General features: G+C 33.0%; 1 protein-coding gene across 5 annotated transcripts; it reads right to left on the bottom strand.

Annotated features, from left to right (window-relative positions):
- Positions 1–1,222: 1,222 nt before the first annotated feature.
- LOC126715204 (nudix hydrolase 25) lies at positions 1,223–5,560 on the bottom strand. 5 transcript variants are annotated; one of them, XM_050415731.1, is made up of 6 exons: positions 5,304–5,560; positions 4,532–4,582; positions 3,740–3,876; positions 3,056–3,186; positions 1,726–1,837; positions 1,223–1,631 (listed from the first exon to the last, which is right to left on the bottom strand). In XM_050415731.1, exons 2-6 carry the CDS (start codon positions 4,545–4,547, stop codon positions 1,527–1,529), a joined length of 501 nt encoding a protein of 166 aa, XP_050271688.1. In that variant the 5' UTR covers positions 4,548–4,582; positions 5,304–5,560; the 3' UTR covers positions 1,223–1,526. The 5 variants fall into 5 exon arrangements, with proteins under 5 accessions (XP_050271688.1, XP_050271665.1, XP_050271681.1 ...); XM_050415708.1 differs by having other exon boundaries at positions 3,740–3,832; positions 5,304–5,552; XM_050415724.1 differs by having other exon boundaries at positions 3,092–3,186; positions 3,740–3,832; positions 5,304–5,539.
- Positions 5,561–14,396: the final 8,836 nt, after the last annotated feature.

The raw sequence follows: 14,396 nt of genomic DNA, 5'->3' as shown, positions 1-14,396 counted from the left end.
TGATGCAAATGTTTTTTAGCTATGAAATGCCAAAAAGGCCTTAGATATGACATTAGCATTCTTCAATGCTAATGCTCTTAAAAAGAAAGAAGCAAGAAAACTAGTCATTGTTTTCCACTTTAGAGCAACCACGTCAGTTAGTATATTTTACACTAAAAATCTATTTTTTCTATTTTATACATCAATTTTTACAAAACACTCACATCAATTTATCTATTCTATCATATTTTTTATTTAAATAATCAATTTTCTCAATTTTTTTATTATTTCTCTCAACTACCCCCTTTACATATGCGCTCTCTCTCTCTCTCTCTACCCATTTTTCTGATTTGTTACTCTCTCTATATACCCATCTCTATACCCATTTTTGAACACAGATCAACCCTCCCTAGCTCCGTTAAGCACCGATCAAACTCTCCAATCAAACCCGGTTTAGCACCGATCAAGCCATGCTTTATTCCTAGCGAAACTCTCAAACACAGATCAAACCAGTCAAGCACCGATCAAACTCTCGAACACATATCAACTCTCCGATCAAACTCAATCAAGCTCGGTCAAATCTCCCTAGCTCCGATCAGGCAAGACCAACAAGCTCCGATCAAGCAAGACCCACGAGCTTCGATCGTTCCAGTCAAGCACCGATCGTTCCACAAGCACTAATCTGTCTCTTTGTTGGTTTGTCCGTATGGGTTTGTTTGTATGTGGGTGTGTTTGTGTATCTCTGTGTTGATTTGTCTGCGTGGATGTGTTTGTGTGTGGGTGTGTTTGTGAGCATCTAAGGAAAAAGAAGATGAGGAGAGGAGAAGTTACTGAGTTCATTGTGCATGAAAAAAAAAAAAAAAAAAAAGGTGCGAACGAGAAATTAATAAGATAATATATGGACGAGCTACAATAACCATGTAAATATACACGGTTACTGTAGCAAGTGTATAAATATACACATTTTTAGAAGCACTAATATGGAGCATTTTTGAAGCAAAATATGTAAAACTGGTGTCTTTTTTTATTATACATAATTTTCATCCACTGATGTGGATGCTATTAGAATCTATTCAGCAAGATGGAAATAAGAAGCAAGAAAGAAGCTGAATCTATAAGTTGGAAAACAATTTGTCATCATCTAAATCATATTATGCAAAATTTCGGAATCGGCTATAAATCCATATAAAACTAGTCATGGTCACCCGCATATATTCCTTTTCACATTCTATTCTAAATCATATTGTGCAAATGTTTCAAAATTTATACCAACTTCACAGTGATAGTTACAGACCATGCAACAAGCTCTCAAGCCTATTCCCCCAGTTTCTTTTATACACATCTGAAAGCATCCTCATAATCAAAACCACTAAAGAGAACTACATCACAACAAAGATCTTATTGTTACAATAAAGCAACCCTCTATTTTTCAGTTCTTACTTCCATTTCCATTTACAAAGAGCAAACTTCTACTAAATCCAAATTTTAATGGGAAATTTAAGTCATGTACGGAACTCTTAGAACCAAATGATACACACCCACAACATTCACCATTTAGACGATTTACATTTTGTGGAGATTGAATTTCCACTTAAGTAAGGCTCGAAGGTTCTCATAACTTCCTCATACGTTGGCCTTTTGTAGTCCACCGCCTGTAATCAGTTTAATACCATATGTTACAAAAATTTTGAGAAAATAAATATCATTCTGAAATTGTCTATTTAAAAGAAAGTATCTGTAGCAAACCTGCTCAACAACTTCTTCTGGGCCTGCCCATTTCCATTCAGCAAATTCTGGCTCTGCTTCACCATTAGCTAGATTGATCTCACTCTCATCTTTTGTTAATCTCATAAGGAACCTGTCAAGAGTCCAAATTCATCATCAGGCAGCACAAAGTCTCGGGTTGAATACTCAGTATAAATCCATTGCCAGATAGTCTGATTATATGATTACATAAAAAGGAAATGAATCGCATCCTAATCCCTTGATCAAATAAACAAATACACACATGGACGTATATCACTGAGATAAGAGCCTGAAAACACTTTATTAGTTAGCTAGACAAACCCAAAGAAAATTATTTCAGCATTTAAAGTTGCGCCCAACCAATAATACATGATAACATGAATATTCATAACAATTGTAATTTGTAGGCAATAAGTCACTCAATATGCCGAGCATACAAACATATCATAGATGGCAACCTTAATGTAAAATTCTTAGTTATTTCAGTAACAAAGCCTCCATACAGTAATTAAACGCTCAGTTCATTACTAAAGCACCTGAGAAGCCCTTTCCACTTATTTAATAAAGAATCAGACTTTTTGGTCTAAACAGCCCCAGGAATGGTAGGCTTTGGTAAGCAAAGTTGAAACGTTAAACTCACATTAAAGTGAAGGCCACTCTTACAGTCCTAATTATGAGCTTTTTATCATGGTGAGACAAGGTAGCAGGGCACTAGTATTCAACTATTGTCAACTGACATTAGGATAGAGACAATAAGCAACAGAAAAGCCATTTATAACTTAGACCAATTATTTCATGCAAATCTTGCACAAATTCAATTCTAAACATTTGACTTGATTCTGTTGCAGGTACTAGAAGGTATATCTGAGTAAACATCTCTATCTTTCCCCATGTAATAAGTTTCCAATTCCATAACCCCTCACACAAATAAACTGGTCCAGGTGAAAGCCTGTATCTCTACTCTCTACTACCAGAAACTTAATGGAGGGAACTTTGATAACAAATTCCAGAAAAGTCAAAGCATTTATCACACATTTCTTACACTGTGAAGACCTTAGTTCCATAAATTATTCAAAAAAAAAAAAAAAAAAAACCTTTATTTATATTGTCATGCCCTCACATCCTAGATTCGGTGAATGTTCCATTATCTACATCTAAAGGAACAAGTTAACTCAAATTCCCTTCAGTCATATTATTTTGTACACATGCAAGCATTCTTAATTATCTAAAACCAAGGATGTTTTATATGAAATTCAAGTGAGAAAACATAGAAAATGCCACATCTACTTGGGAAGTAATGATTAAAACATGTTATTCCTTTTTTTTTTACCCCCCATAAAGGACTGTGTGAAGAAAGGAGACGCACCACTTTTGTGCCTGCCCATGCCATTCACCTCCCCAGAGACGATTGACTTTGGCCTTCACAGCAGGAGGGAAGTCATAAGTCAACCAATTTGGAACCTGTTATAGCAAACAACCTGAATCATTACTAAGAATAAAGTATCCTTACTTTAGTCAGCCACAATAAATAAACCTGAGTGGCAATATATTCAGACAAGCTACATCTTGTATGTTTCAAGTGCTATCCAAGAGATTCCTTAATCCTGCAGTGAAATTATACAATTCTAGTACCTTCATCAAAGTGATACCACAAAATGGTCAAAGAGTTTTCTAGAAGAAGGCACCACAATTCCATTGAGGTTGATAAATGTTTCTCTCACACAGATATTTGCATGTTCTATCTTCATTTTTTCTTAGTCCTTAATTCTTATTTTATGAAACAGGAGGAGATCCATATCTTTTGATTCTTTGATGATCCAATAAATTCATTGAATCATGTCATATGGCTTTTAATATCTCTACACTTATTTGTAAAGCTCAGAGATACAAAGAGTGAAAGAAGGAGAATAATCAGATATATGTAAAAACATTGCAAGGATGCAAGTTCCTGCACTGGAGTAAATTCAAATGAACAGAAAACTGTAGTGTAAGAAGCAACTTTTTTCCCACAAACCTCAGCCATAATTTCGGCAGACACAATTCCAGTTTCTTCTCGAAGTTCTCTAATGGCTGCTGATTTGGGTTCTTCACCATCTTCAATACCCCCCTGAGATTGAAGATCCCATAGCCATTTAAATTCAGCTGAAATATCTTGAGATTACAGGAAAATGTAGGGTAAAAATTGAGAATTTAAAACGATGCGACACAATCTATTTGAAAGTTCAAATTTTTTATAGTGGTCATCTTAAATTAGATGTAAGCCTTGATGAAAGATCCAAGATTTTCCAAAGGCAAAATAGACTTAAACTCCAAAATGACAAATCTCTCTACCCAAACACAGCAGACAATGACAGTCCATTCAACAGGTCACTTAGACAAATACTCGGTACTCTACATCAGCCCCATACTTCTGATAAAGATGTTTTACCAAGTGAGAATGTACACTAGGATAATTGCAAATGGAGAGATAAGATGTGAATAACTAGGTCAAACCAATTGGCCCAACTACCTTAGTGGCTACATTAAAATTCCTGTTGCAACAGAATTCTGTTCTTATAAGGATAAGGAATGCATTTACTCTCTGCAGTATCATCTACTAGATCTTATAAGTCATGAGGTCATAAAGATCCTTAGGAATCAAAACAGTGCCCTCCAAAGGCTGGCTATGAATCTGTATGATGTGGGTGCATTTTGTTTCTTCCCCCCTCCCCCCTTGAAGCATGTTAAGAAATGGTTTTTTTTTTTTTTTTTTTGGTAAAAAGAAATGGTATTTTAATAGCAAACAAGAGCATCTGCGCAGTATCACCTGAGGCATCTGCCATGCTCCTGGAACATTCAATCTTGAAGCCACAAAAACCTGCAAGAAAATCTCTAAAAGTTACCATCTTTACCACTTGCTCATGCAGATAAAACTCTGAAATGGAACTAAAATTACTTCAATTTGAAGATAAACAAATACATACTTTCCAAAACCTTGCTTTCCTTATTTATTTATTTTTTTTAATTAACCCAAGTTCCCACATAAATCATACATGTGGGCTACAAAATATAATGAAATATCAGAAAATTTTCCAAAACATATAGTTTGAATTTCTTGCTTCCTCTAAAACATTTAATACAATCAAGTAAAATACTCTTTTTAAGCATTGTGTTTAGTTCATCCAAATAAAAACACTAACCAACCCAACATCTATCTTTTCAACCAAACAAACTCAACCAAGTTTTCTTAGTTAATCAAGTCCAGAGACTCCAGACTATAGAATTTTCAGTCCACAGCAGTAAACACTAAAATTCTATGATTATATAAATATTTGCAGAATTTCCCATAAAATAACTTAACTTGATTTGTGTCCTAATTTCAAGAAAACCAACAAGAGGCAAAAATCACTAACAAAAAAAAAAAAAAACAGTAACCTCAAATATTTACTTACAGACACGCATAAAACAATGCTCAGTTTTGCACTTTTATAGATGCAAATCCACCATTGATCTCTTTACTAACAATTCTTCTTATGACATAAATAAACATCTAACCATAACAAAAACTAAAACCCAAAAACAAAAAAGACAGAGGTTACTTGATTATCAGGGTTGATGAGGCAAATGCCAACGTTGGGACGATAACCAGGAGGGAGACCCTCCATTGCTTATTGGTTTTTTTTTCTTTTTCTTTTTTTGGCTTTTGCTTTTGCTTTGGAGCTTGTCAGAGAGTCTGAGTGAGAGAGAGAGAGAGAGAGAGTTAGTGCTATGACTATATGAGAAATTCAACAACAAAAAAAGTGGGTTTTGAGCTGTGTGGGAAATAGTGAAGCTGACTCTAACTATAAGCCAAAAAGGTGACTCAGAGTGGGTGGAGTATTCTGGGTTGAGTATTTGCAACTCTTATCCTGCGCACCCTTCCACCCAGGATTTTTTTTTTTTTAGTACAAATCAAATAAATATGGAGGGAAATGATAGGCTCAGGGTGTTTTCACATTGTTATCATGAGCTCTACTTTGGTTGAATATTGTGTTTTAATTGGATATGACATTTATTTGAATATATACATACAGTGTTTGCTTTATAATGCTTAATCTTTAGTCTTCACCAACAAGAAAACAGATTTCTTCTTAGACAGCATCATATTTCAAAATTAGAATTTATCTCCATTATTTGATTTTGGCAAGATAGCATCATATTTCTAAAAATTTTCTTTTACAACTAACAAAGTTGACAATAACAAAGTTGACAAAAGAGTGTATAAATGTCTTACGGATTTGGAAGTTAGTAGCTACCAGCCTACCACCATTATTTATTGAGTTTCCCAATACTTCTAACAAAGTCAAGAAATATCAAACAAACAACCTAATTTCATCCGAAATCAAATTAGGATATACAGTACTTGTTGAAAATCACAAGATGTAAGTAGAATTTTACAATGAAAAAATATATATATTTGGTTATTTTCATTGTATTTATCATTGCACTTGAATGATAATTGTTTAATTGCTCTTTTCCCAACTATTTCCTTTAAAACGTGCACTATGTAACCATTTCTCCAATAGAATGGAACTTTAATGCTACATATATAATGTGCTTTGTTACTGGTTATTGTCAAGGATTAGAATACTCTAGCAATTTTATAGAGCTCCATCATGAAATTATAGATTCATATTCATCAATTTTGAAGTGATTGATTGGATTAATAATAGTCAACTTATTTTTTATGAATAATGTTATAAGCTCTAATATAATAGTTTTGAAATAGATACATAAATCCTACAAATCCTGTGGTATAATTAATTAGCCACCCAACTTACATAATTGATATATAAATAATTACAATAATAAGAAAAAGATATTCGAATCTTAATTTTTCTCATAAAAGAGAAGTGACAGTATAATTTGAATTATAATATTACGATGAATCATTTGTGGCGAAATTACATGAGATCCATGTGTTGTGAGAAATAAAAAAAAAAGGAGCGAGCCCATGATAAGGAAAATGAGGACAGGCATTGAATAGAAAAACCAAATGAAAGGAAGGCCAGTGCATGATAGCGTGCGCACGAGGATGGTGACGTAGTGAATCAGATGAACATTGGCGAGAGAAATAGATTAAGAAAAGGCAGAAAAAGCCAAATGAAGCAGAAAGTAGTGGGCGAGGGAGGCCGTTGACTTTCAGGGTGGGGAAGTGACAGAGGTAGAAGAGAGAAAAAAAGAAAAAAAAAAGTGGACCAGGTAGCATCTATTCCTGTCCATTATCATGTTCATCATGCACACTAATGACTAATCATATCATTAGAAAGAAGTAAAGTTAAACGGCATTAATGCAAAAATTAAAGAGATAAAGAGGTTATACTCTCGCATCTTTTCAGAGAGTGATTGCACTTGCAAGTTGCTTGCATGCACCAGCCAAACTTTGTTCTTTTCTTTGTATTTTTACTTTAATTGTTTCTTGGGTTGGGCACTTGGGCTAAATGCCAGATAAAGGGTTTTTTTTTTTTTTTTTTTTTTTGAGTGAATGTGAAAGCAAGTCAACTCATCTGGTCCCACACCATGAAAATTTGAAGGAAAAAGATGTATTTTTCTAATAACTCAATAATTAGAAGAATATTTTGAATCGTAAATGTTATGATTGGAAATAACCAAAAAAAAAATATATATATATATATATATATTAATTAAGTTATAAAACTCTTAATAATAATAAAAAATGTCAATCTAATTAAAAATCGTTGGCTTTTTTATTAGTAAGAAACTAATTACGCTTTTTTAACTATATTTTTGAATAAGAAGGTCAATTTAAAAAAAGTAAATGAAAAAGAACGTTTCATCATGAGCGAAAGTCATAGGTTGTGAAACTCTCTTAAAAAAAAAAAAATTTTTATTTAATTTTTTTCAAAAATCCTTTTCTCTCCAAAATGTTTTACCAAAAAGATATTAAGTTGGTTTAACAAAAAATGCATTGTATAATTTGTATTGTATGAAAGATTGTTGGATGAAATCAAAAGTGGTTCCCATGACTAAAATTTATGCCTAAATTTGTTATAATGAAAGCTTGGAGTGAAATTTAAGATATATTTAGTTTCTCCTCTAAATACTATCATATTTGAGGAGAGTTTTTTTTTTTTTTTTTTGGCTCCTAATAGGCAGATAGCGTGGGGGTTCGAAGGAGGTGATATTTGAACCATAAATATATATCACCCAAAAAAAAATTATTATTATTGAATTATAATTGAACCCTGCTCATTTATTATTTGATTAGGTATTTAAATGATATTGTAAATTCAGGTTACAGGCGAGTTATGAAAAAAATAATGATGATGATGATGATGATAATGATGATGATGATGGTGTGGGATCCATATGCATGCGTGAGTGCGTGACTTAATAAACAAGGATACACTCACAACCCCTTAAGCAATTGTCGCTAGCTTTTTTCTTGCATTATATTAAAGGAATGACAAAGTTTGGTTACAAACTTGGTTATAGCTTTAAAAATATTAATACTGTTATATATTTTGAAAATCTAACTATTGGATTACATGTTTTTATACTCTTAACACAGATGTCAAATTTTGTACCAATCAAATGTTATTTATTATACAATTCCTAAACTTATTTTTTAAGCCTAATTTTAGATTATAAAAACTTGCAATTTAAACAATATTGAGATTTTCAGGGTGAGGGGCCATGGCCCCCCAAAATTTTTGAAAATTTCTTTTTACTATATAGAAATATTTCATATTTTAATAATTAGCCCCAAAAATGGGACTTAGCCCGCCCAAATATTTGAGTTGGTTCAATAATGTTCTTTAAAAAATTGTCCAATTTGTCTAGTAGTTATAGAGAACGTATTTTTCTCAAATTCATTTTTTTGGTAAAATGTGTTATCGTATCTCTTAAAATTTTAGATCATTCATGTTTTTGAACACTTCATTATTTCAATTGAAATTTTTTTACTCACAATGGTAGACAATTTGGTAACTTATATTGAAAATGAAAATTATAAGGATTTCACTGTGGAAGATAGTGAAAGATTAATTTAATTCTATGAAACATTTAATTTTAAAATTTTCATTATAAAAGATACTAATTTCTGTGTATGTGTATAGATTTGTGTATGAAAGTTTGTATAGACTAATAAATTAGTAACACAAATCGGGCCCCCAAACAAAATTTTTTGGCTCCACCCCTAGATTGATGACATAGCTATTAATCTTTGATTTTTTTTGAAATTTTGCAAGTATAAAGAATATAAGAAGAAAATATAATTCAGTGGTAGATTTGTTAAAATTAACATATAATAAAAATATATTGAGTAAAGTTGTAACCTTAAGCTACAACCTTGGTTGTAGCCAAACTTTGTTCTTGAAGAAACATGAGAAATTAACATGATATATTTACCTTCAAGCTCTATACGACCATCAAAATTTATAATCTTATAGTGTTCTCTTTTTACCCTAGTACTTTTCAAGTTGTTCTTCAATGGGTCAAAGAAGATTCATTACTTACCAGAAAAGAGATGAAAGAAAATTAATTAATACTAATCATCTATAAAGTTGATTTTAAACATTATCACATCAAGGTGGACTTACTATACATAAGTGGCGTGATTCTTGACCATGTGGCATGGTGGATAAAAAAACTAATCCTAATCGATAGTTTCAAAGGACAATTTTATTGATTGTTGAATATCCTATAAAATTGGTCAAATAAGGCTTAGCTGGTTCAATGGACTGACCTCCCCAAAGTCAGACAAGGGTAATTAGGATGCTACTTTTATAAATGGCGATCTTAGCCAATTGTGATTTTATTAAGCATTTGGGTTTAACCAACTGGTTGGTTCTATATTTTTATTTTTGGAATGTTATAAAATATGGTATTCTTAGAAAAATCAATGAATACAATATAAATAATATTCTAATCTATCCTTTATTTTATTTTAAAAGTTAATGTATTTTTTTGAATAACTTCATTTGAGTTAATTAGGGAAAGTAGTTGTGGAAATTTATATATATATTTTTATCTGAATGACAGAGGAATTGTGACTGATATATTGGAATCTGTACCAAATGCACCTTGTTTTGTTATTTTTAATTGTAAAATGAAGGAGAAGAAATTAAGAAAACACAATGAGGAGAAAGAAAGGGATATCTGGGACCATACATAGTTATGCACAATGCTATTGGGCATGGTGGTGTTAAATCCACCCACGTGCTGCTTTATCGAGCATGCACTACGATGAATTTTGCACGAGATTTAACTCACCCCACATGCCATGCAAATGGTCAGCTGTTGACCATTTTTAATTATTCTTTCTAATTTAGCAGGTGGCAGCTTCAAGAATATTTTTTGAAAGGTCATTAAAAAGTAAAAACCTTAAATTAAATATAATTTAATAAAAATATAATTTGAATATATCTAATTATAGATAAAAAAAAAAAATCGTAAAGATATGAAGTTTTACAATTTATTTCTACGAGTTTTCATATTTTAAAATTGTTACATGATAGTTTATTATCAGCTATCATTATCTATTGTCAATGTAGCTAAGTGTAACCATTTTATTTTATTAAGTTTATATACTTTTTTTATTTTTATGCAATTTCCATTATCTATTACTCATTGTTTTTATAAAAATATTTTAATCTAAATGATAAAACTCAATTCACTTGCACTGTATTAATTATTGATCAACACAGCAACACTCATTCATACATAAATAATATATTAAGTGTCTACTTAACCAATCAAATTCTTGAACAATTACTAACTTTATAATAAAAAGTTATTATAACATGATAACAGTATACACACGTGTGACAAACCCTCTATATTTTATAATTATTAAATTATATAAAATTATATTATATTTATACTATACATGAACATATTCACATACATCACAATTCACACAAATAACATCAAAAATAATAATAATAATAATAACGCATGTATTAGACACACACACACACACACACATATATATAATGTAAATTTATAATAAAGGGAATTTATAATAAATAGAGAGACACTTACAACTCACAAATATTCACTCTTTAATTTTAGAAATAGAAGATACTGAGATAGTCAAATAGAGAAGAAAGACGAGATGAGATTCATTAAAGAGAGATTTGTGATTTGTGTTGTCATTTGATTTTGGACTAGGCTGATATGTGATTAGAGTGAGCAAGATTTAAATCAGGGTGTATAATAACATTTTTAATGGTAAATTAAACTAATAAAAAAAGTTATATACATAATTTTTTTTTTTAAAGTCAGGGGGTTCATTTGAACCCCTAGAGTAGCTCTAGCACCATCCCTGAATTGGGATATCTTCTCTGTTACTTAGCACTAAGTACTTCTTGCATTTTGGTAACGGAAAAAATTTGACTCCAAACCGATTTGTTGCTATCTTAAGTGCTTTGCAGATATCCACAAATCTCTTCTATCAATAGTTTTTGATCCATAATTGAAGGATCAAAGCATTTCAAATTGTAATTTATAGCCTTGATCATGCAGCAACTGTGCACTCTAATTCCTTACCTAATAGAAAAATAATCCTTATTCTAACAAACCTAAATCCTCGCCAATATTCATGGCTCCCATAATTGTTTACCATCCTAGGACCATAGCTTCTTTAATTCTAACACTTCTTATACAAGGTATCAACTACTTTTTTTTATAACATACAAGGTATCAACTACAAGGCATGTATAATAAAGTTATTTTATGATCCCTACTTATCGTGGCACATTTGGTACACTCTAGAATAGTTATTACCTAGGAAGAGAAATGACCAACACCAATAATACAAGAAGTGGATGAATGAAATAATTTTTCATATTCATCTATTTGGTGACAACAGATGAATATAACTTTCAATATTTACTTCACAAATTAGTATAATATGAAAAGATGGTGAAATTGAATCGCATATATATTTGAAAATTTCATAAAATAAATTTATGAAATTATATCTACAATACTCTTTTAATTATTATTATTTTTTAATTTTAGAAACAATATATACAGTACTTTATGGGTCTAGAGAAAACATACCTACTCATTTTGCTTTAATTGGTCAGTTAGACCCTTGTCTACCAAATCAGGATATTATTCATGCTGAAAATTTTTATAGGAAGCTTTGCCTTGGTCCTGTGCTGCCAAAGCATCTTCAAGGATTTGTTGTTAAATGTTAATCATGCTTGAATAAGCTTGATCTTACAGTCACACCAATGCCCTCATCATCAACAACATCAAATATACCCCAACTCAACGTTATTATCTTCATTATTAGCCAGTACAACAAACCTATTATTGATCACTTCCTTGCCGGTTGGAGCAAGTGTTATTGCACTGCCATAATCTCGTACTACTATCAAACAGTTCAACAGCCATTGTGCCAGGAAATTCAGCCCCGACCATAGTGTTAGAGTTTATTAGGCCCAAGAGGCCTGGGCCCAACACCTATCTATCCTAATTCAATGTATTATAGTACGTTGAACTATCCTTCTGGTTGTGGACCTGTAGTGTACTAATATTGTGTTATTGTACTTGTGTACTTCTATCCCATTCAATGACTCAGTGTCAGGGCGGTTTTTTGGCACATAGCTACGTGCCTTTGGAGGTGTAACTTTACTAAGTCCGGATTTGTTTTGGAGAGGTCAATCCGAAACTTGACATTGGGCCGCATAGATCAATAGCTTCCGGTGTATTTTTAAACCTACAAAATAGATGAAACCAAAGTCTTAGAATTATGATAATGGTTGAAATAAATAAATAATATGCTTAGCATGATAGATTTGATTAAATGGTGAGTTGATACGTTATTATTATATTTATTAAGTGATATCTAATATTAGAAAGTGTTTAATTACGTGTCCAATGTCCAATAATGGGATGAGTCCAATAGTCCATGTCTAGTTGCGGTTCATGGTTCATGTTCAACATAATAAGGTATGTCCGACAACGGTCCATGTCCAAATAATATATGTCCAATGGTAGTTCATTGATTTATTAATATGTACGTTTATTAATGAAGTATTAGTGAGATCATGTTCATTAAATAGTGAGATGATATTAAAATAGCTTGCATCCGACAGTAAAACGATAATGAATAAAATATATTTAATAATATATGTAAGGACTCAATTTGTAACGACCCCAAACTGGTATTGGGTTCATACGTTAAAGGCCCAAACAATAAATTTGTAGAGCGTGGGTGTTCAAGAACTAGGTTAACTCTAAAAGAAAAACGATTAAACCACACGTTTATAGATGGATTAACAAAGTTATAACAATTAATTTTTTCTTTTGAAACAAGTTCAATTCTTTTGTTCTTAAGGCTTTCTTCTGAGTACTCTTTGTTTTCTGACGTTCCGATCCCCTTTTCTCAATACTTTCTTTCATGTTATATACTGCCTTCTTCATATTATCTTCACCACACACGTGTAAGTTAAGTTCAGGGGATCTCTTTCTGTCCCATTGGAATCGTCATTCCTCCTTCCACGAAGGCTATCATTGGAATTGCGACTTCCCCTGTTCTCCTCTTGAACAAAATGTCCTCCTGATGGCAATACTCTAAACCTACCTCCGGTGGAATACGATACTTCGCCCTGAAGCCCGCCATACCGGCCGGAGAGTCTACCATTTTTTCAAGCCTACCTATCCCCTCTAATCCTAGACAACGTGAAGGCAATTTGTCTAATGAAGAATAACGAAGAAAAAGCACGCACTTACGGGTAAGAAACTCGACGGAGTCTTCAAGAGAATGGCGGCAAAGGTAAGAACGGGCTGAAGGAGAAGGCTCTGAGACGTTCTGGATACTGGAGTGTTCGTCAAAAGTGAGGAATGAAAGCCTTCAAAACCTTATATACTCAGAGGGAGTTAGACAGACATACTCCCGTCTAGAGCAAATGAAACGTTGTCCACCGTTGATCCGGTCTCCAACCGTTGGATTGAAAGAGTGTAAAACCCCAAAAAGCTGCAATTACTTTCCCTCGGGTCATTAAACGCCTTCAGCATTAATGAGGCGCGTGAGGGCGCGCCCCCCACACGTGTGAAGCAGGAATCCACAACGAACTGTCCAGTAGGCATCAAAATCCCGTCTTTCCTCCTCGGACCAAGAAGAAAAAGCCGGAATTTTGAGGGGCTATTGTGGAGGTAAAATTCGCCAGTCAACGTTGGGCCATGGTACTCGTACTAAGCTCAACCATAATAGGAAGCGAAGACACGGGCAGAGGATCCCCCAGCCCAATCATGTTGGGCCGGGCTTGCTTAAGGGGCGTCCGAGGAGGAGTACCTCCTCAGACGCACCAAATGGGAGTTCGATTCACACCCTTTACATGGTGAAAGGTCATCCAAAATTAAGGGAATATGTAGGACGTTCAGGGGGCAACCATAACTGCCGCATTAAATGCAAGGAAGCTACTTTTCCAGCCGCATTAATGTGGAAAGGACAGGAGAACAGAATTATCTTGGCCAGTGCAACTCACAGAAAAGAAGGAGGATGTCCTATGGGACAGGCACTCAAGTAGAGGCCCAGATGATTAACAAGTGTAGGGTCATTATCGTTCGAAGGATGCTATATAAGAGAAGAAAATCCCCATGGCCAGAGGGAAGAAAGGAGAATAAAGAGAGGGAAGAAAGGAGAAAAAAGAGAGAAAGAGAAAGGAGTTCTGTAA

This window comes from Quercus robur, chromosome 1, assembly GCF_932294415.1.
Source record: "Quercus robur chromosome 1, dhQueRobu3.1, whole genome shotgun sequence".
Lineage (NCBI taxonomy): Eukaryota > Viridiplantae > Streptophyta > Magnoliopsida > Fagales > Fagaceae > Quercus > Quercus robur.
This window is presented reverse-complemented; position numbering and strand designations above follow the sequence as displayed.